This window comes from Grampus griseus, assembly GCF_964374135.1.
Source record: "Grampus griseus genome assembly, chromosome: 10".
NCBI lineage: Eukaryota > Metazoa > Chordata > Mammalia > Artiodactyla > Delphinidae > Grampus > Grampus griseus.
In genome coordinates, this window is record NC_139004.1 from 78220593 (window position 1) to 78244719 (window position 24127).

Consider the following 24127-nt stretch of genomic DNA (forward strand, 5'->3'; position numbering starts at 1 on the left):
ATATTTGAAAAGAGGTGATCTCAGAGTGTACGAATAGATAGGAATTCTTGCTGATAAGTGGTGTCGGTGATAGTCAGGCGGAGGTAACTGAGGTATCAGCTCATTTTTATTTAGGTGTTATTTTTAGGTATACTCTGTGCTCTGTGAATCCTACAAAGGGCTTAGCAACTTAAAATTGCTAGTGGGATTTGCTCAAGCAGACATGCTGTGTAACAATTTATCACCATGACAGGCGCTAAGGGGTTCAAGGCAACTTGCTGATGCCCCACTTCCCAGAGTCAGAGCTCAGGAGGAAATATACTGTGTTAGGGAAATTAGAACCCTCCAAATAGATTCTTCAGTGTATTAATATCTCTGCTGGGCTCAACATTGGCCATTTCTGTTTACAACTTGCTTATCTTTATTTGTATCCGTCCAATTTCAAACATACCACTAGGAAGACATATTGCCAGCTGTTTCAAGTTTTAAAAGGACAGTTTGATCAACACCATCTATTTAAACCCCATATACACACTATGGTGAGAAGGTGGTCCAAAATAGAGTAAAACAAAAGTGCTAAAGGAAAATAGATCTTGCGAGTATTCTGGGAATGCAAGTCTCTCCAGGTTAAATCACATTCCCTTCAGCACAGAAGCACCAGTGGAGATTTATATCATACCATATTTTACTTCTTCAGTGCAGATTAGTCTCAAACTCTAACACCAGCCTAGCAAAAAACTTCTGTTGGGTTTGAAAATTCATGTGCTGGAGACATAAACTGAGAAAAAGAAAGGCCTGAATGAAGGGTGAGCCCTGCAATTCCCTGGGGCAGGTCAGGAGTAGATAAGTAAGCTATCATATATAGAACGGATCAGCAACAAGGTCCTACTGTATAACACAGGTAACTATATTCAGTATCCCGTGATAAACCATAATGGAAAAGAATATGAAAAAAAAGAATGTATATATTTGTGTAACAATCGCTTTGCTGTACAGCAGAAATTAACACAACAATGTAAATCAACCATACTTCAATATAAAAAAAAAATGAGTAAAGGAAACAGGGGAGGGGACGGCCAAGATCCCCACCCGGACAATAGCAAAGGCTCAAAACACTCCCAGTTATTGAGCTGAGCAGTGCCATGACTTCTCCCGCTCTCGGAAACACAGAAAGTGGCTTATTAGAAATCAGGCAGCAGGCACACAGCCTCTGAAAGGTCCACAAGGGAGAGAGAGGGGAAAACATCACTCTATCATGTCTCCCCTGGATCCTTGGTTTTATAGTTCGGAATTTATGTCCTCATTTATTCTGTGTCTGGTCCCCTAAAGGACGTAAGACAATCGCGATTCTGTATGAGAACGATGCACGGGATTTTTTGAGGGGAAAAAAAAAAAAAAATTCAGACTTTCTAACTAATTCAGATGAAGGTGGTTATAAGGGGAAAGAAGAAAACTGGAGAAATGAGGCACAGTAATAGCAAGGAAATTTTTACTCTATGCCTTTTATATGTTTGGTTTAAAGCCTGAAAATGTGATATTTATTCAAAAAATAAATTAAAAGTTTGAATGTATATCATTAAACGCTCTCAGATGACTTTGAAAGCAAGTCTTTTCCCCGCCTAAGCTACCATCTCAGGAAAATACAAGTAAGCATTTCATCGTCAGGATGAACAATTCCTTCAGTCTTTCGAACGTCAAACCTCTTTAAGCATATTTTCTGGAGCTGAGCATTTTCGTCTGATTCCTTCTCCCTGTGGGCATTAAAATCCTAAATTAAGAACCCAAGGATTAACCAAAGAAATTAGAGACCCTCTTCGTGAGTGGGGGATTCCCGACAATCACAGAGCTTAAAATCTTTTTAATTATCTCTGTTAATTGACGGGATAAGAAGCATCGATTCTACATACATGTGTGTTGGCCGCATCACAGAAATTACCCGTCATGTTTTATTCATGCAGGGGCCGCAGGCTGCTCCAGTGACCAGTAGAAGCAGTTTTCTCTCTCAAGCAAGCGTCAGAAAGGTCTGCAAAATGACAGTCACCAGTGGAAAATGAAAGGCTCTCACTTCTTCTCCCATTACATGGTAAGATAATTAAAGCCCAGACCAATAAAACATCGAGCATTCTTATTCAGAAATCCAATTTTCACTACATCAGGGCAGGTAGTTAAATGCTTTAAGCCATCTGCTGGCAACTTCACCAGCTCGGCCCATAGCAAAGCCACGTTTTTGTTTTTGTTTTGTTTTTTTCATGTGGTTTTGCCAACAATGACCAACCAAAGAGAGGAGAAGAGTCTGACAAGGGAGCCCCTTGCATTGTTGACGAGCTTGGGGCCCCAGTGCCTGCTGGCTTGTGTATAACAAATCCAAAATAACTGTTTGATTAAAAACAGACGGACGAAAAAGATATCGCGTAAAATATGTAACGTGTGAGGGTCAAATTCTGCTACGTACTAACTGTATTTTCGGAAAGCCTGAATCTCTACCCTTCTGTGGGAGTGTGCTGGCCGTCACCATAGGGGTTTAATAGCAGGGTCCCATTATAAAGACAGGATCATCCCAATGCCGACCATTAGGGCATCACAACAGCACAGACATACAGAAATAGGTTAACGAAATGTAGATACCAAAGTTATTATAGAGGCTAAATAAATAAATAAGGACCCAGCTACACAGTATGTGGAGGCAACTGGGACACTGACCGGGATGCATGGAGTTCCATAAAGGCGGGTACCGTTATTGGCAAAGAAGCATCGTGAGTGAGGGTATATAAGCTGTAGGTATCAGGTCCGAAAACAGGCTCTTGGGCAGGTTACTTAAGCTCTCTGAGCTTGTTCGTTATTACACTGCAAGTATTTAAATAAGCTAATGTTTCTAAAGTTACCCAGGGACTTCCATTTCTGGGAAGATGGAGTAGACATATTTTCCCTAATCCTCCTACTAAGTACAGCTAAAAACCCTGGACATTATACGCAAAACAAACACAAGTGTAAAAGGTGGAGGAGAGAAGACAGACTTAAGGGACTCCAGGATTCAAACCACAAGGCACTGGATTCTCTGGGGTTTCTTTTTGCAACATATATCCCAGGCCGCCCCACAGCATGTGGGATCCTCCCGGACCGGGGCACGAACCCACGTCCCCTGCATCGTCAGGCGGACTGTCAACCACTGCGCCACCAGGGAAGCCCCAAACATTTTTTTAATGTTTTTCCAGATGCTTTGACACTGTGTGTAAATAGTCTAAATGTTCCATGACATTGTGAAATTCAGGTATAGGGGAAAATGATATATTATCACCTGAACTGTCTGTAAATACTGCTATGCCTTTTTTTTTTTTTTGGCTGCGTTGGGTCTTCGTTGCTCCGCGCGGGCTTTCTCTAGTTGCGGCGAGCGGGGGCTACTCTTCGTTAGGGTGCACGGGCTTCTCATTGCGGTGGCTTCTCTTGTTGCGGAGCACGGGCTCTAGGCATGCAGGCTTCAGTAGTTGTGACACGCAGTTTCAGTAGTTGTGGCTCACAGGCTCTAGAGCACGGGCTCAGTAGTTGTGGCGCACGGGCTTAGTTGCTCCGCGGCATGTGGGATCTTCCCGGACCAGGGCTCGAACCCGTGTCCCCTGCCTTGGCAGGCAGATTCTTAACCACTGCGCCACCAGGGAAGCCCTGCTACGCCTTTTTGATCCTAAGTTTGATTCAGTCTTGAGGAGAAGGTTATGAATAAACCTGATTCCCAGTATTTTGCTTCCATCAGCACCATCGTCATCACCATCATCATCATGCTTCTCGCCCATTTGTTTACCCCACCCTCCTATTCCAGTCTCTGCCCCAAGAGGTTGATTTCTCAGACTCCACCTCCCAGGCCTCCTTCCTGCTGGTTCCCTGATTGGTTTGGTCAACGGGAGGCACAGGCTGGAGATCAGAGCCTGGGGTATCTCTTCCCCACTCCCTCCCTGATTTGCCTCATTTGTAGCCGTGGCTGTCTCCCTTCATCCACGACGTCTGTCAAGTGGCCCCTGCTCCAAGAATCCTGCCCTCTCTGGGCTCCATCATCTGATTTCCTCTCTTTGCTCCTTCAGGACATGAGTGATAAGTCTCCCATCGCTTCTAGTCTCTGGGTGCCTCGACATCCATGTTTATTTTCCTAACCGTGACCGCTGAGTGATCCCTTCATGGGTGTCTCTGATGCCATCCGAGTTAGAGTCTGTGTCCTGCCAGGATCCTGATGACACGTCATCTCTACTGTCACCTTCTCTGTGTCTATTATTGATTGCTCCCTGTGTATCAGACACTGTGCTTTCCATGAGAAACGTATTTCCATGAGGAAAGTATTATTTTATAAATGAGAAAGTAGACTTAGCCATTTTAAAGATCTTATCCCAGGCAACACAGATAGTAAATGGCAGAGTCAGAATTCAAACTACTCCAGAGCCTCTTTTTAACCACTGCCAACAGTTCTGCAATACAGTCCATGTCAGAATCATCTGGCGTGTTTCTTACAAATCCAGATTCTCAGAAACCTACTCAGAGCTCTCCGTTGAGGAAACCAGCTGTTGGTTTTAACGTGGGCAGTGAAGCTGGCTTAGTATCATCACCTGCTCCGAGGGAGCTAATTGCATAGGTTAACTGACAACCGATGGGGCGGGCTGGCATTAAGACTCTGACCAGTACGGGCAACAGTAATTAGTGAGATCAATCAAACTCTCTCTCCCTCCCGTATTTAAATGAAAAATGCTAAGGAAATTAGTCGGGAGGTAGAGGGAGGACAGAAAAGAAAACCATAAAGAGAAGCAGGCCATTAATGAGCAAGTGGAGTGGCCATATGCTGGAGCAGTGACCAGTGATGCAGTAATGACAGCAGTGTCCCTGGAGCCAAGCGGAAGCCGGAACAATGACTGTTCCTGGCTTCTCTTGAGATCTATCTCCTCTCACCCATCAACTCACCAGCGATCTAAGTAATCGCTGGTCATGTCTTCCCTGACCCAGACTCATTTGACTGAGCTGACATCCCCCAGCTTTTACAGAGCAAGCTCTAAGCAAACACAACAGAAATAGCCTTCCTACTGGTCTTGCTGAATTTTCTCTGTTCGTTTCTCTAAACCATTATTCACACTGAAGACTGGGTGACATCTCCAGACTGTAAACCTAAGTTTATCAGCCTCCTTGCCCAAAACTCACAGATGGTTTCCTATTCTCTTGACATAAAGTGAAAATTCCCTACCGTGGCCTCCCAGGTCCTGCGTCGTCTAGTCACCGTGCCTCCTCTTCATCCTCACCTGGAGCCTCCCTCCCCCTCAGCCTCTCTGGTCCAGCTACCCTGGCCTTCTTTCAGTCCCTCCCAATCACCACACTCCCTCCTGCCACTGGGTTTACCACAGGCTGTTCCATCTGCCTACACTGTGGATCCCTTGCCCTTTCACCTACTTCATTCCATCCTACTCGGCATCAAACATCACTTCCCCAGGGATGTCTCCCTCACCTCCCTGACTGACACCAACCTCATAGCCTCCCCCTTGCACGGTACTGTCACAGGGGTGACTTCTTTTGCGATTACGTGATTAATATCAGTCTTGACCACTAAGCTCTCTGGGATCAAAGTCCATGGCTGAGTTTTCTCACTGTTGTGTCCCCAGTACCTTGTACGGTGTCTGGCCCACAGCAGACACTCAAATATTTGTTGACTATGGCATGACTGGTTTAATGTCTGCCTGCAAATAACACTAGGGAAAGGCTCTTCTACAAGGGCCACTGTATAGTTGCCATGGAACGAATGACAATAGTAACAGTGGGCAAGTAACTGTCGCTTAGGAAGGGCCAACACACAACAGGAGAGCAGAGTATGTGTGGCTGTATGCGCAGTACCCAGGACCAAGCACTCCACTTGAAAGGGGAGCCCAACCCTTCTGCAGCCGCAACATCTACTTTAGCACCTAGGACAATGCCCAGAAGGTCAGTGGCGCTTGGCTGTCCTTTATCGAGTTTCATTTAAGCTTGCAGGTCTATTTCCAGAGCTCATGGCTACAACTTGGTAGCCAAAATGGTGCCAGTTTGGTGCCTGTTACCCACCTCAATCCCGCTTTCAACTGAGTTGGAAAATTAAAGAGAACAAATTTGCAGCTTTGATTGCAAACTGAAAAAGTGATACAATTAACACAAATGTCTTTGATTGCCTCTTGAAAAACATTTGTAAATCAAAATTGGTAATGCTTTTAAGGGTATGACATATTCTTTCAAATTATCCATGAGAGAGGGAAATTGTTTCGGACCATGCAAATGTGTGAATTTATGCCTAATAAATGAAAAATATTCTTCCTTACGTAATTCCCTTTAGGGGACCTGCTTTAGTTCAAAAAAGTTTTTGAACACTTGACAGGTGCCAGCTTTTCTGCTGGGCCAGGGGTAGGAGTTATGGAGAATCTGCAGAACTCTTGCTGTCAAGGGCCTCACGCTCTGATGGAGGAGATCGTGGCAAAAGAAAGTAACACGAGCCATGTTGCAAGTGTACGTCGTGTAAAGTGTACGTAGGATAAAGTGCACATCCTTTGTCCTATGAAGGAGATAAGGGTGCAGAGTGTTTTTGTTTGTTTGTTTTGTTTTTTTGCGGTACGCGGGCCTCTCACCGCTGTGGCCCCTCCCGCCGCGGAGCACAGGCTCCGGACACTCAGGCCCAGCGGCCACGGCTCACGGGCCTAGCCGCTCCGCGGCACGCGGGACCCTCCCGGACCGGGACACGAACCCGCGTCCCCTGCATCGGCAGGCAGACTCTCGACCACTGCGCCACCAGGGAAGCCTGGTGCAGAGTTTTTTGAAAATTAGGAGTAGCTCATGGAGAAGGCCGTAAAAAGTCCAAGATATCATAGAGTCCAGCTTCCTAACTTTACAAGTAAGAAAAATGAGGTCCCCAAAGGTCACGATCTCTTAACTAGTTAGTGCCAAAGCAGATCTCGAACCCAAAAGTTCCCTTTAAAGAGCTGTCAAAGATATGACCAAGTTCTACTGTTCTTACTGGCTTTCTCCAAACCACTCCAGCCACTGGGGGTTGAAATATCAAGCAAATGTTGTTTGCTTTTTTTTTTTTTTCTGTACACCGGCCTCTCACTGCTGTGGCCTCTCCCGTTGCGGAGCACAGACTCCGGATGTGCAGGCTCAGCGGCCATGGCGCACAGGCTTAGTTGCTCCGCGGCACGTGGGATCTTCCCGGACTGGGACACGAATCCGCGTCCCCTGCATCGGCAGGCGGACTCTCAACCACTGCGCCACCAGGGAAGCCCTTGTCTGCTTTTTATAAGGGAGCAGCAAGGTCCATCTCCCTGCCTCCCATCTGGTCCCTTTCCACTCTCCTTCCCATATATCAGGTGGAATAACTTCCCCAAATGCAGATCTGATCATGCCACCCCTTTCCTTCCCACTACCCTTAGACTAACAACCTGGGTCCATCCTAAGGCTCACTCCAAGTGCTCTGGTCCTGACCCTTGACTGCAGCCTCCTCTTCCACCACTATCTCCTTCCCTCCCCATGTTCCAGCCATGCTCTTCTCCCTCTGGTTCTTCAATCTTGCCATGCTTTCTCCCGCTTCCGGGGCTCAGCACGTACTGTTCCCTCTGCTTGGAACACTCTTCCTCCTTCTTCACCTAATGATTCATTTGGTTGAGATAAAATACCATTACCCTGACCTGTAGACTGGGTTCGTCCTTCCCTGCCCTCTGTATGCGCTCTGCCATTGCTGTGTATTGAATCACGGGTTGAACATCTGCCTTCTGCGCTAGACTCTAAGCCCCAAGAGTGTGGGAACATCTCAGTCATTCACTGATGCGTCCCCACGCCCTAGCACAGTATGTAGATTCTTAGGTAGCCTAAGCTGCTGGAACAAATAACACTGCAAATCCTCAGTCTTTTACAGAACAAGAAGTTATTTTTTTCTTTTTCACGTGACAGTTCAGAGTCAGGGTTCCAGGTGGGTGGCAGTCCTACTCCATGCCACCGTGTAGGGACACAGGCTGATGTGGCTTGTGGCTTCAAGATGTGGCTTGCAAAGTACTCCTGATAACTTCTGTGTTAATTGGCTGGAAACAGGAAAGGGCACGGGAAGAGGCTGCATAGAAGGCAACCACTTCTCTTCTGCTCCTTTTCCATTGGAGGGCATTTGGTCATATGGTCACAAAAGGCTGCACAAAAGGCTAGGATATGTGGGCCAGCCATTGCCGAGTATTGTACTTCTTTACCATGTGACAAGGGGAGAAAGGATTTTGAAAGACAGATGGCAGCTCCACCAGACGCTCAGGGCAGAGTTACTGAAAATAAATTAATTTTTAAATCATTATATTGCTCTACTTTAGATGCTGATATCAATACCCAAACTCCCAGAATCATTATGTTTCTATCATTTTGTTGGCAGCATTTCAATATCCAAACAACCGACTTTAATAAAAGGTAAGGCCTGGTGTGACAGAGATGTATGTGTTTCTTCTCTACCATGAGAGCATGCCAAGAGTTAAAAATAATAGGACACCAAAGAATGCCAACGATGTAAGAGAACTTGTAGATAAATCATCAAGCATTTATGATGTTCTTTTTATTCTTGTTTTTATTTTTTTATAAATTTATTTATTTTGGGCTGCATTGGGTCTTTGTTGCTGCGCGCGGGCTTTCTCTAGTTGTGGCGAGCGGGGGCTACTCTTCCTTGTGGTGTGCAGGCTTCTCATTGCGGTGGCTTCTCTTTGTTGTGGAGCATGGGCTCTAGGCATGCAGGCTTCAATAGTTGTGGCTTGCGAGCTGTAGAGAGCAGGCTCACTACTTGTGGCACACAGGCTTTGTTGCTCCACGGCATGTGGGATCTTCCCAGACCAGGGCTTGAACCCATGTCCCTTGCATTGGCAGGCAGATTCTTAACCACTGCGCCATCAGGGAAGTCCCTGATGTTCTTTTTAAACATTTGGGAATTGAGGTCCAGTGATAGGAATTAGCTCACCCAAATTTAAAGGCCCAGCTATAATAGGAGCATGGATCCCTGACTCCTAATTCAGTGTTCATCCCACCATGGCCAGTTGGCCCTCCATGGGCAGTATCCTCAGTGTGTCCAAGTCAGCATCTGACTCATAAACGTTCAGTGGTATTCAGGATGCAATCAGTCCCCAACTGCCTCTGTTGATTGATCAAGACATAGTGTGGCAAACTCCCAAGGTGTAAACATTTGCCGTCAGCATTCCATTTTATAGGTAAAATATTTTTAGAGCCAACAATGCTGTCATGGAAATAACAATATAAGAAAAAATATACTCATATACTGGGATCATTATCTTATTCCAAAACATGTGGCTTCCTTATAGAGTAACAAGCACAGCTGGATTCTATTATATTGCAGTTATTTTTCCTCCTAGATGGCTGGTCTATGTCTCCAGAGGAGATGCTTTATATTTCTATTGAAATAAATCTTCATCTTGGTGAGAATATTATTGTTACACTATCACAACACAAGAGACCTATGATTTCTGTTGCACAACTTCAGGCACTTTTGATAATGTCAATGACAAAATATCATGTCCATGACATGATAAATACCCATGACATTTCTCATAACAGCCTCCTCTGAGAGGCTGAGGGGGGAGTGTAACTCTATCGTCCACACTGCCCACCAATACACACACACACACACACACACACACACACACACATCATTCCTGGCACCAGACTCCTTACAGTAGACAACTGGGCCACATTATTCCCATGCCTTAAGAAAACACAGGATAAATATGGCTCATCTTGCCAGAATGTATTTTATTCAATGGTAATTTTAAGTGTTATTCCCTGAAATCAAGCAGGGCTAGATCATGGAATAGAAGTCAGTACCAACCCACATTTTCACCTCTGGCTGTTTGGGCTTATGCCCTTGATCTCTTGGGGGAGGTGGATAGAAATGGGTGTTGAGTACATATTTGCCTGTCGCATCCAAAGTAGTTTTATCGTGGAAAAGTTTGAAAAGTGCTAGAGTATTGGGGAAACTATCGATCTAGCAAGAAAATAGAAGAGATCTAATTTTTAGTTCTGCCATGTACGACTGATGCATACTGGGAAAAACCACGTTTCTCCTGTAGGTCTTCATTTCTTTGTTTGAAAAAATAACTAATATTAAGAAAAGTTCTAAAATGAGGTGATTCTGACACTTTGCTGTACTGAGGTTTGTGTTTCTACTACACTAAAGTGTTAGGAACTCACTAGATGAAGTGTTTCACATTTTAGGTTCCACTTTCCAGGGCAAGTGAGGAGAAAGAGGCAGGGATTGTTCTCAAGTTCAAGTCAGCTCAGTTCAGCACATGTCTGTGCTAAGGCCTACGACACGCCAGGGCCTGGGAATGAATGCAATGATAAATAAGATGCAGTGACTGCCCTCAGGGAACATACAGTCTAGAGCTGCACTGTCCAATATGGTAGCCACTAGCCACCTGTGGATATGGAACACTTAAAATGTGGCTAATTTGAATCCAGTTGTGCTGCAAGTTTAAAATATATGACAGATTTAAGAGACTTAGTAGAAAGAAGTGTAACGTATCTGAGTAATTTGTTCATGTTGATGACATGCTGAAATGATATTTTGATAAATCGGGTTAAATAATATATTTCTAAAATAATTTTATCTGAATCATTTTACTTTTTTAATGTGGCTACTTAGAAAAAAATTCATTATAATTCGGGCTCGTATTACATTTCTTTTGGACAGCACTGATCTAGAAGGTAATTGAGACAGATAAACAGTGTTTCAGTCTGAAGGTTATGACAAGCTTATGTTTAGGGAAGTAGAAAAGCACAAAGGAGGGGCAGGTAGCCCTATCCCAGGGTTTGGGAAAGAATCCTGCAGGATACACTGCCTGCAAAACAAGATCTAGAGGTATCATGCATCACGGTGAGGAAACAGACTGTGTGACCTTAAGCAAGCTACTTAACCTCTCTGTGCTTCAGTTTCCTCATCTATAAAGTGGAGATGATACTGGAACCCACCTCGGAGGACTGATGTAAGAATTAAATGAGTCAAATCATATACACCCCATAAAGAAGTGGCTGGCATACAGAGCGTGGGCTCCATAATCGTCCATCACAATGCAAGCTCCAGAAACCAAGGAGTTGTTCTCTTAATATTGCTCGCTTAATATTGCTCTGTCCCCAGAACTAGGACAAGGCCCGGCAATAAGTACTTGCTGGGAGGACAGAGTGTGTAAGGAACTGCAGACAGTTTAGTATTATTAAAGCATAAAAAGCGAGGTGGGAGCTAGCAGGAAATGTAGACGTGATGTGCCTGGATTAACACCCCCCACCCGCCTTCCAAAGGCAAGAGAGGCAATAAAAGACCCAAAAAGAAACATCAATCCTTTGCATTTTTAATGGCGCTTCGCTCTTTACAATATGCTTTCACATATTCGCCCACAGCTCTGTGAGGCAGGCAGGGCAGGAATTAGGAGGCACCACACTGAGTTTATTAAGGGAAGAACCCAACCATAAAAAGAGGAAACCAAACAACGCCTCACAAAGTCTCATCAGTATTGGTAGGATAAGCGGAGTTCGTTTTTATCTTTTATTTTCAATTTTTTTCTAGTTCGGTTTTTACCACGAGCATATGTTATTTTACAGTCAGGGAAAATGCATGCTGTGTTAAAATGAATGGAGGAGAAGGAAGAGAAGTGGGCTAGTCCAGATGGAGTCCCCATTTAGAGAGCCGTCAGACCTGAACTTCATCAGAGGACTGGGGAACGTCTGGTTCCGCAGCCTCCATGGAGATGCCCTTAGAAGGAGTTATTCCAAAGTGGCAGATCTTTCTGTGGCCTTTGAAGGCAGACAGACTTTCGAATCTTTCCTCTGCCACCCGGGAGCAATGTGACCTTAAGATTCTTAATCTCTCCATGTGTCAGTTTCCAATACGTAAAATAGAGACACAAATAGTACCTACCCTTCTGGGTTTATGAAGCATTAAATAAGCTTATGTTTGAAAGGCATCTGGCACATAGTAAGCAAGAAAGGTGTCTAGGGCTTCCCTGGTGGCACAGTGGTTGAGAGTCCGCCTGTCGATGGAGGGGACACGGGTTCGTGCCCCAGTTCGGGAAGATCCCACATGCCGCGGAGCAGCTGAGCCCGTGAGCCATGGTCGCTGAGCCTGCGCGTCCAGAGCCTGTGCTCCGCAACGGGAGAGGCCACAACAGTGAGAGGCCCGCGTACCGCAAAAAAAAAAAAAAAAAAGAAAGAAAGGTGTCCATCATTACTTGCAAGCTCACTCACAGCTTGGAAGCTCACCCGTTCCTTTCCAGAAGGGCACAGCCAGGAGAGGAAGAGGTTACTGTTCCCCATGAGAAGTCTCAGACCCAGCAAAACAACCCATACTAAAGCCCTGTCTAGTTATTCTGGGTTATGAATAAATAAATCAACTGGTAAAAGTTACAGAACGGACATTTACCTCCGAAGGAATTAAGGTGTTTCTTCTAAGCACTTTGCTTCTTAAAAGCAAGACTATTTATAAACAGAGTTTATTCTTTAGCCGCTTAAATGCCAAGTTACCGCCATACAGCTCCTCACCACCTCAACCCCACCTTCCAGGGAAGGGAGACATGAGCTAAAAGAAATATGCCATCTCCTTGTTTTTGATGAGCAGGAAAATCTTGAGTAATTGAGGAAAAAAATCCCAATTTTACTTTTTTAATTTATTTATTTTTGGCTGCGTTGGGTCTTCATTGCTGCGCGCAGGCTTTCTCTAGTTGTGGTGAGCGGGGGCTACTCTTCGTTGCGGTGTACGGGCTTCTCACTGCAGTGGCCTCTCCTGTTGCGGAGCACGGGCTCTAGGTGCGAGGGCTTCAGTAGTTGTGGTGCATGGGCTTCAGTAGTTGTGGCACGCAGGCTCTAGAGCACAGGCTCAGTAGTTGTGGCACACGGGCTTCTCACTGCAGTGGCCTCTCCTGTTGTGGAGCACGGGCTCTAGGTGTGCGGGCTTCAGTAGTTGTGGCTTGCAGCCTCAGTAGTTGTGGCGCACGGGCTCAGTTGCTCCACAGCATGTGGGATCTTCCTGGACCAGGGCTCGAACTCATGTCCCCTGCACTGGCAGGCGGACTTCCAACCACTGTGCCACCAGGGAAGCCAAAAAATCCCAATTTTAAATGTGGGTTTCAGGATGTGGCAGAAGTGAAGGGAAGAGGTGGATAAGGATAGGAGGGAAAAGAGCTAAAAATTGAATGCAAAGAAGCAGGGAACTTTCTGAGTCTGGGATAGTAGTCTAGATGGAGAGCCAGCCACTGGACTAGCAGACAGAAGCCACAGGTCAGGATGGGACTGAGGATCAGAAACCAAAGAGGAAATCAAGGAGTAAGAAGCTAAGGGCACGGATTCTGCAGACGTTGATTCGACAGATTCGTGAAGCACCTCCTAGATCCTAGGCACTGTTCTGAGTGCTGAAGTTTACACAGAAGAGAAGACAGGCAAAACATTCCTGTCTTCTTAAGGCTTATGTTTTCAACATGGATTCATATTCAAGCTCTGCCACTTATTAATGTGTCCTCAGCAAGATCCTATCCTTTCTTCATCTATACGATGGTATAATCATGGAGAGACATACAGTGTTCATGGGTTGGAAGAGTCAACATAGTAGATATCAGTTCTCCCCAAGTTGCTCTCTAAGTTTAATGAAATATAACAACATTCAAGTTGTTTTAAAAAAAACCAGACAAACTTATTCTCAACTTTATGTGGGAAGGGGACTAAAATAGTCAAAACTGTAAACATCTCAAATGTCCTTTGTTGGTGAATGTGGTACATACATATCATGGAATACTACTCAATGAAAAGGAAAATACCATCACTACATGCAACAACTTGGATAAAATGCAAGGGAGGGGCTTCCCTGGTGGCAAAATAGTTAAGAATCCGCCTGCCAGTGCAGGGGACATGGGTTCGAGCCCTGGTCCAGGAAGATCCCACGTGCTGTGGAGCAACAAAGCCTGTGTGCCACAACTACTGAGCCTGTGTGGCCAAACTACTGAAGCCTGTGCGCCTAGAGCCCGTGCTCCACAGCAAGAGAAGCCACGACAATGAGAAGCCTGCCCACTGCAACAAAGAGTAGCTCTGCTCGCTGCAACTAGAGAAAACCTGCTCGCAGCAACGGAGACCCAACGCAGTCAAAAATCAAATAAATAAATTTATTTTTTAAGAAAACGCACGGGAATCACAACATTGTAAAGCAACTATACCCCAATAAAAAAATAAAAACAGAAAAAAAAACTCAAAGGAATGATGCTGAGTTTAAAAAGCCATTCTCAGAGAACTTCTGTATGATTCCATTCACAGAACATGTGTTGTTTCATAACATGAAGATGGAGAACAGATCAGTGATTGCCAGGGGTTAGGGATGGGGGAGGGGGCAGGTAGAAAGATTGGCTGTTACTATAAAGGGTTACTACGAGAGAATCTTATGTTGGTGGTACAGTTCTGTATATTGATTGTGGTGATAGTTACACAAAGGTACACATTTGGTAATATTGCCTAGAAATACACACACACACACACACACACACACACAGGATGAGGGCATATGTAACTGGTAAAATCTGAACAAACTGTGGATTGTATCAATGTCAGTTCCTTGCTTTGGATGTTGTACTGTAATTATGCAAGATGTTTCTTGGGGGAACAGGTGCGGGAGATTGTTTTTGCGTATTCATCGGCAATTTCCTGTAAATTTATAATCATATCAAAATAAAAAGGTTAAAAATGCAATAAAAATTTAAATGGTATAATAATCCCTATGGTGGTTATGAGAAGTAAATATACAATTTATTAAAGTATCTGGCACACAATAGATGCACAATAAATGGCAGCTCCAACTTCCTATCCCAACCAGATTGCTGCTTACACACATGTCCTTGACTTGCTCTAGCTTGGAGCAAGTAAGTGGGTACTCTTGAGTGGGGGGCAAAAAAGAGTTATCCATTTGCGGGACCAGGAAGTCCGAATGCCTCAAGCTTCGGCCTAATTGTGGGTGAAATGACACGGGGGGATGGAGAGGACACACATTTCCTCATGCAAGAGAGAGAGAGGCCAACACATTGATTAGAATGCTTAGGCAGATGTTTATATACACCCTTTACCGTTTAGTCGGAATCCTGTTCAGAGATACAGTAAAAACTGAGAAGGTCCACAGTTGTTTTCCCTTCATGCATTCCTCTTAACTCTTGTCATTCCATCTAACTTTTTTTTAAATTTTTATTTTATATTGGGGTATAGTTGATTAACCATGTTGTGTATTGAACTTTAATTTAAAAAAAAAAAAAAAAAACTAAATGCTTAAAATCTTTTAATGCCCTCTCTGTACATCTGATGGAAAATCCTGATTCCTTTCCAGAACCTAGGAGCCCTGGATGGTCTAGCCCCTGCCAACCTTTCTAATGAAACACACTTTCAGCCTCTAGACTCCAGCCACAACTGTCTCCTTTCAGCTCCTCCAATGTGCCAGACTCCTGATCTGAGCCTTCACATATGCTGTTACCTGAGCCTGGAACACTCAAAACAACCCTAATCCCAGGCTGACCCACCCCACCCCTTTAGATGGCAGGTCCTTCCCACCGTATTGGTCTTAGCTTAAATATTAATCTACTTATATAGTAGATGCCTCCAAGACAACCTATCTCAGTACTTTTCCTCTGAGACCTACTGTGTAATTTTCTGTTTCTTCTGTTTCTATACCTTCTTTGCCTCATACAAGTTGCAAATATGCATAATATATGCGTATATGGATAAATAAATAATTGTGAAATATGTATAAAACAAATATATGTATACACACATATCCTCTTGATTATTATTTATTACCCCACTAGATTGTAATATAGATGAGGGCAGAGGCCACATCTGGTTCTGTCACTTCTATGTGCTGAACAGCTCAGAAAGTACCAGAAACACAGTAAGTGCTCGATACAAAAGTCACAAATATCTGACTGATCATCTTTCTTTGAATCCATGATTGTTGCACTTTACCTGGGCAGAAAGCTGTTGGATTTTGTTTTCTCTTCTTCCTATTCATTCATTAAACAGCACTTACTGGCGCCTACTACATAGCAGGCATTTGTGCTGGTCACTGGGAATATAGTGATAAAAAAAGCTATGATCTCTGGCCTCATGGAGCTTGTATTCTAGTTAGAGAGAAAGATGATTAAACATGCAATAAGTGTAAAACAGGAAAAGTTCTATAATAGGGGATGTATTGGGGACTGAGAGAACAGAGAGGATAAGATTTTTCTTCACTGTCCTTCGTGCACTTCTCAGAGTTCACTATGTGCTACCCACTGGAAGGGACTGAGCTAGTACCATCCTTTCAAGGAATTTAAATCAGAGAAACCAGCTAGATCACTGTGATTGAGGCCATGATTCAAAGAGATCCCTTGTCTATCATGATATCAAAGGACTTGTCCTGGATATCATTCTCCTTTATCACACTGGCATGTGGTGATGCTCTATCTGACACAGAATATAAACTCCACAAGAGCAGGACTTTGTCTTATTCAATGAGGTATCCTTAATGCCAGGGACTGAGCCAAGCACACGGTAGATGCTCTATAAAGATTTGTTGAATAACTGAATGAAATTAACACGTCGGAAGACCAAGGCTTAGAGAGGTCAGGTGTTTTCCCAAGGTCACAGGGGAAGAGGGTGATAAATCTCATCCTAATTCTACTAATTCTAATTGCTACTGAGGGACTTTTGTTCTCCATGGTTTAAAGGTCAAGGATCAGACTCCCCCATGTCCCACTCCCAGATAGGTGGCAAAGAGCCCAAGGCCAGGATCACATTGACACAAACCTTCCATCCCTGTTCCCTAAGTTCCCCTGGAAGGTAGAGCCTCATGTCTGGGGAAGGGTCATTTCTAACCTAGGCTACACAGTTGTACATTTCTTCTTTCACAGCTCTACGCAATGGTTCAGATCTGGAAAAAGCCATCGCCACTGCCGCTATGATTTTCAGAAACTTTTCTGACCCTGATGGCAAACTTGGGGAAGCTACTGCCAAAAATCTACTGCAAACCCAATATAGGAATTTCACAGAGGTAAGAGAACTAATAGGTACCAAGAAACAGGGGGTCACGCCATAACGGCTGGCCCAAAGAGTCAACAACTCCAGCTCGAAGTTACCATTATGTTGCTTCATTCCACAAATGTTTATTGGACACCTACCCTACGCCAGGAAATGAGCTGTGCCCTGGGGTTAATGCAGTGAACAAGCTAACAATCCAGCAGAGTAGAGAGATGTGCTGAAAAGGTAATTAGAAATAGTCAGAGGACCGTGAAAGAGTAGAACGTGCAGTGACAGAATAAAACAGAGGGACCATCTTGGGCTTGGTGGTCAAAAAAGAGCTCCTGGGAAATTAAGGTATAGCTAAGATCTGAAGAAGGAGATCAAGAGTGAGCAGGGACCGGGGGCGGGGTGCGTGCAGGATGAGAATGATGGCATGCCCGGCAGAGGATTTGGCATAAAGCATGTCAAAGACCTATGAGGGCAAGTATTGGTGAGAAGAGGAAGGGAAGTAGGAAGCAGTGGAAGAGGAGGCCGGGGGGGTGAAGAGAAGCCACTTCTTACAGAGGCATAGCGTGAGGGCAGGAGGAAGCCAGGGAAGTTTCTAAATCCGGGTCGAAGGAATTACACCAGCTGCAGTAGGAGATGAAACTGTGGTTGGGATGGGGAGTGAAACGAAGAAAAGAGGAACCGTGGGGAGGGAATCCAAACAGAAGATGTTGGTTTGGACTAAGGCACCAAATATGGGAGGCATCTGGAAGGTGGAATGAACGGGATCTGATAACCATGAGGGCTGAAGAGCAAGGGGGACAAATATGATACCTCAGTTCTGACCGTGGGAGGAAGTGGGCGGTGGTCCCGTTTCCAGAGAAGAGGAAGGCTGGAGAATAAGCAGATTTGAGGTAGGGAGGGAGGTGGGGGCAGGTGATGAGTTCTGTTAGCACGTGTCAAGTTTAAGATGTCCTTGAAACTGTCAAGTGGAGAAACTCGGACAGCAACAGGATATGTGAGCGGGAAGGTCAGAATAGAGATCTGTAACAGTGAGAGTGGGCAATGTGAAAATGGTTACTGAACAGAAGGAAGTGACCTAAATCATCTAGAGGCATCTTTCTCAAACCTCAGCCACCTGAATACCATCTTCAATATTTTTCCCATATCTGCCTATAGCCTGTATTATAATGTACCTAGAACTTGTTAAGAGAACGCTCTACTTAAAGGAAATTATTTTATAAGGAGCCTTGATCACCATTTTAAATGTAAATTCAGTGGGTAAAAGTGGAAGGTAGTAAAAAAATATAGATGACTGTTCATTCTTATTTAATATTTATTCTTGCATCACCTAAAGCTGTGTTACATTCTACCAGCAGTACATGTTCAAACTTTGGAAAATAGTAGCCTAGGGAAAATGCATAAGAAAAAAGGAGGACCTCACACAGAACCTAAACCACCAACATTTAATGGTAGATTGAACAAGAAAAAACTTAAAAGTAAACAGTCTCTCAGGTTCTATGTGTATTCTGAGACGTTTAAAAGAGCAGTATTATAGTTCCTTTAAGATATAAATATATATGGTTTTAGCATACCACAGTGATATAAGGTGCCACCCACTGGGGGAAGCTGGGTCAAGGGTACAACTTCCCGTGAATCTATGATTGTTTTAAAAGAGTGTGTGTGAAATCAGCTTTTTTTTTTAATTCCACAAGTGATTTTTTTTATAGCCTGTTTCATAGAAACAGTGAATAGATTGGTGGCTGCCAGGAGCTAGGGGAAGGGGAAAGTGGCGTGGTATAGGTCAGAGGGTGCAAATTTCCAATTTTAAGAAGAATAAGTTCTGAGGCTCTAATGCACAGCATGGTGACTATAGTTAGTAATACGGTACTGCATGCTTGAAGGTCACTGAGGTACATCTTGAGCATTCTCCCCACACACACGCACACACACACACAAGTTAACTCTGTGAGGTGATGGATGTGTTAATTATTTTGATCTTGGTAATCACTCCACAACGCATGTGTATTAAACCATCACACTGTACACTTTAAATATATACAATTATATTTGTCAATTATTCCATAATAAAGTTAAAAAGGAGTGTGTGCAGCAAGATCTTTTTTGACCCACCTCCTAGAGAAATGGAAATAAAAATAAACAAATGGGACCTAATGAAACTTAAAAGCTTTTGCACAGCAAAGGAAACTATAAACAAGACAAAAAACAACCCTCAGAATGGGAGAAAATATTTGCAAATGTAGCAACTGACAAAGGATTAATCTCCAAAATTGATAAGCAGCTCATGCAGCTCAATATCAAAAAAACAAACAACCCAATCCAAAAATGGGCAGAAGACCTAAATAGACATTTCTCCAAAGAAGATATACAGATGGCCAACAAACACATGAAAGGATGCTCAACATCACTAATCATCAGAGAAATGCAAATCAAAACTACAGTGAGGGGGCTTCCCTGGTGGCGCAGTTGTTGAGAGTCTGCCTGCCGATGTAGGGGACGCAGGCTCGTGCCCCGGTCCAGGAGGATCCCACATGCTGCGGAGTGGCTCGGCCCGTGAGCCTGCGCATCCGGAGCCTGTGCTCCGCAACGGGAGAGGCCACGACAGTGAGAGGCCCGCGTACTGAAAAACAAACAAACAAACAAACAAAAACTACAATGAGGTATCACCTCACACCAGTCAGAATGGCCATCATCAAAAAATCTACAAACAGGGCTTCCCTGGTGGCGCAGTGGTTGAGAGTCCGCCTGCCGATGCAAGGCACACGGGTTCGTGCCCCGGTCCGGGAAGATCCCACATGCCGCGGAGCAGCTGGGCCTGTGAGCCATGGCCGCTGAGCCTGCGCATCCGGAGCCTGTGCTCTGCAACAGAAGAGGCCACAACAGTGAGAGGCCCGAGTACCGCAAAAAAAAAAAAAAAAGAAAATCTACAAACAATAAATGCTGGAGAGGGTGTGGAGAAAAGGGAACCCTCTTGCACTGTTGGTGGGAATGTAAATTGATACTGCCACTATAGAAAACAGTATGGTGGTTCCTTAAAAAACTAAAAATAGAACTACCATATGACCCAGCAATCCCTCTACTGGGCGTATACCCTGAGAAAACCATAATTCAAAAAGAGTCATGTACCACAATGTTCATTGCAGCACTATTTACAATAGCCAGGACATGGAGGCAACTTAAGTGTCCATCGACAGATGAATGGATAAAGAAGATGTGGCACATGTATACAATGGAATATTACTCAGCCATAAAAAGAAATGAAATTGAATTATTTGTAGTGAGGTGGATGGACCTAGAGACTGTCATACAGAGTGAAGTAAGTCAGAAGGAGAAAAATAAATACCGTATGCTAACACATACATATGGAATCTTAAAAAAAAAGAAAAGGTTCTGAAGAACATAGGGGCAGGAGAGGAATAAAGACGCAGACATAGAGAATGGGCTTGAGGACATGGGTGGGGGAAGGGTAAGCTACAACAAAGTGAGAAAGTGGCATGGACTTATATACACTACCAAATGTAAAATAGACAGCTAGTGGGAAGCAGTCACATAGCATAGGGAGATCAGCTCGGTGCTTTGTGACCACCTAGATGGGTGGGATAGGGAGGGTGGAGGGAGACGCAAGAGGGAGGAGATATGGGGATATATGTATATGTATAGATGATTCACTTCGTTATACAGCAGAAACTAACACACCATTGTAAAGCAATTATACTCCAATAAAGATGTTTAAAATTAATTAATTAAAATAAATTTTTTAAAAAGGAGTGTGTGCCTGGGTGTGTGTGTCTGTGAGTGTGAAAGAGAGAGAGAGAAAGAGACAGTACTACAGTGTGAGACACAGAAAAATAACTGGAAAGAAATGTTAATAATAGTAAGCTATCTTTGGGTAATGGGGTAAAGGGTTATTTTTACATGCTCCTGTTTTTTCTAAATGTCCAATATTAAACACATATCATTTTTGAAATAATTTTTTTAAGAAAAGCTATTTTTTCAGCCAGAAACATCAGGCAGAATTAGACAAGAGATCCAAAGTTCTGGGGAGTCTTTACAGAGAGGGTGGGAGAACAAATCCTATATTACCGGCTTACATCAGAGGCCGAAAGAAATGACAGATACTAGAGAGAAAAAGAATGCTGCGTGTAGCTGGCAAAACCTCAGTGAGCTTTTAACAAGTGTGAAAATGAGGACCTAGTAGACGGATCATCCTGATGTGATTCGCCATCCCTCTGAGAACATCAGAGGAAAAGAATTAAAACCGAAGTCACCAGAAAAGACACCTTCAGCCTCGTGTCCCTCAGTGTAGGCAAAACCGGGAAAGGCAGCCGTTCTGGGATCTCTAGCAGCCGACTCAGCCAGACCACGGTGCAATCCCGCCCTCTCCTCCAAATGAGAGCAGAGACTGATTTCAGGGGACTTGAGGGGACTGCTCATCCCTGGCATCCTCAGTCTCAGTGGTGATAACTTCCCTCCGCTGAGCAGACATGTAGCGTCATGTCAGAATGCTGTCTTGGGGGACTTCCCTGGTGGTCCAGTGGGTAAGACTCCATGATCCCAATGCAGGGGGCCCGGGTTCCATCCCTGATCGGGGAACTAGATCCCGCATGCGTGCTACAACTAAGTCTGCATGCCACAACTAACAAGCCCTCCTGCCACAACTAAGAGCCGGTGCAACAAAAATAAATTTAATTAGTTAGTTAGTTAAAAAAGAATGCTGTCTTGGACCAACCACCCAGCTGCGCCCCGTGAGAGTCCCTCAGGCAGGTACAGCATAAGAGTCTCCATCGCTAACTGGGCTTTCTCCTAAATCCTCACACAGGGTTCTCTGGTAAACTGAGCCAGACCTTCTGGCTGAGGCCTGGGTCTGAAAGGAATATGTCCTTTCTCATAAGCCTAAACATAATTTGGGGTATCTGACTTAGCCCTCTATAGCCAGTCAGAGATAGTAAAACTGAGCACCTAAAAGCACTGCTAAGAAGATAAAAAGCAAGATGGTGGGTCAGGCCCCAAGAAGTCTGGACCTCCTCCAGCTCCGTGGTCTTAAAATATGCAGCAAAAAGAGGAGGAAGACCTCCAGCCATCTCTGACCTTTGAGCAAACAGAGTGCTTTACTCTAGTAAAGGGCTTCTCTCTCTGTCTTATCTCCAGCTCTTCCTGGAGGGAGACAGACACAGGTCCTTTCACCCTCACTGATAGGTGTGACCTCTTGAGGAACAGCCTAGAGAAACATGAAAGGTCTAAGCCTGTAAGAGGAATGTATCATCACTCCTAAAGGGCCTTAGTCATTGCTGTGATGGTTTTTTTTGCAGCCAGCACATGGATGAGTGTTTGGGGTTAAACTAAATGCAGTGAATCAAATGACCTTAATGTTTCTGATGCACTTGGGAAGATATTTCATGAGCTGTGGCTGGAACTGAAAATCCCCTCCATTTAGGTGTTTTCACATGTTTTCCCTCACTCTGTTGCTGATGACTATGAACTTGGGTTTGATTCATGATCAAACTTAGGGCTGAACAATATTCCAAAGCACATATTTTCTTTTAGCATATTTTATTCCATATTTCTGGATAATCTTATGCTCAGTGCAGCACATAGTGGATACCTCCAATAACAAAGGGATTGTACTCTGAAACCATAACAGTATCTGTACCTGTAGAGAAGTAGGGTAGCAGTTGAGTGTGGGTTCTGGAATCGGGTAGCCAATGAGCTGAATCCTGGTTCCGCACTCACAGCTGCCTAGCTTGGGGCAAATCACTTCATTCTCACTGAGTCTCTGGCATTGCCTCTGTAGGGTGGGAAAATAATAGTTCATATTCAATAAGGTCACTGTGAGCACTTAGTGAGATAACCCATGAAAAGATTTAATACAGTGCTCAACTAGTAGCACTGGTAGCAACTTGACCTGTTGTTAATAACATGTTTACTATTGCATATTATCTGTAAAACCGAGGTGGCATGATGAATTCGGTTTTTTTGCTTTTTCTTCTTTATTCTTACGGGACAAGAAACCAAACCAAGATGCAGAGACCTCCTTTCTGAACTCGACGAACATACAGAAAATAAGCTGGATTTTGAGGATTTCATGATCTTACTGTTAAGCATCACGGTAATGTCAGATTTGCTACAAAATATATGGAGTGTAAAAATTATGCAATAGGGCTTCCCTGGTGGCGCAGTGATTGGGAGTCCGCCTGCCATGCAGGGGACACGGGTTCGTGCCCCGGTCTGGGAGGATCCCGCATGCCGCGGAGGGGCTGGGCCCATGAGCCATGGCCGCTGGGCCTGCGCAGAGCCTGTGCTCTGCAACGGGAGAGGCCACAACAGTGAGAGGCCCGCATACCGCAAAAAAAAAAAAAAAAAAATTATGCAACAAACAGCTTTAAATATATAGTTAGACAAATTAATGGCAAAAGACAGTATTAAATTATTGAAATTTTTTTCATTTTATTTTTAATTAATTGAAGGTACTGATCATGCACCTGGGGTAGCCTAGGATGGTTCTGATTGCTAATGTTCAGACCCAGTGTAACTAAAAAGTCTATGCCTACTCTTCAAAAATGTTTAAATAATATAGTCTCTGGTGCTTTACAATATGATAGATTTGATACCACTGAATATTGCATTGCTTTTGCTGTATCAGTAGTGTCTTAGAGCACTTTCCTTATAATCATTGAGTCCCTCATTCATTCACTCATTAAACAATGTGTGTTGAACCTCTACTTGATGGTATTGCTGAGGATACAGTAATTAACCAGCCAGTCTCTGCCTTCAGACATGCCTGCAGAAGTCCAGCAGTAGAGATAGGCTATGAACAATTCATCAATCAATTGCATATGCAGTATAATTATAATTGTGATAAGGGCTACAGGATGCTAAAAGAGCTGTTATCACCAGACCTGGGATCAAAGTCAGATAAGCTCTACTGACATTCTGCAAAAGGCAAAACTATGGGGGGCGGGGTAGAGCGGTGCTTGCCACGGCTGCAGTTGGGAAACGGAGTTGTCCACAAATAGGCACAAAGGAACTTTTAGGGGGGATGGGAATGTTCTATAGCTTGACTGCGGTGATGGTTACATGACTGCACACGTTTGTCAAACTCTTAGAACTGCACACTAAA

General features: G+C 44.1%; 1 protein-coding gene across 1 annotated transcript; it reads left to right on the forward strand.

Annotated features, from left to right (window-relative positions):
• Positions 1 to 5809: 5809 nt before the first annotated feature.
• On the forward strand, positions 5810 to 23167 carry SNTN (sentan, cilia apical structure protein; the record flags this gene model as incomplete). Its single annotated transcript, XM_082663531.1, has 4 exons — positions 5810 to 5919; positions 11389 to 11504; positions 16896 to 17051; positions 23016 to 23167. The coding sequence occupies 4 exons, from the start codon at positions 5810 to 5812 to the stop codon at positions 23165 to 23167; spliced, it is 534 nt and encodes a 177-aa protein (XP_082519657.1).
• Between the last annotated feature and the right edge of the window lie 960 nt (positions 23168 to 24127).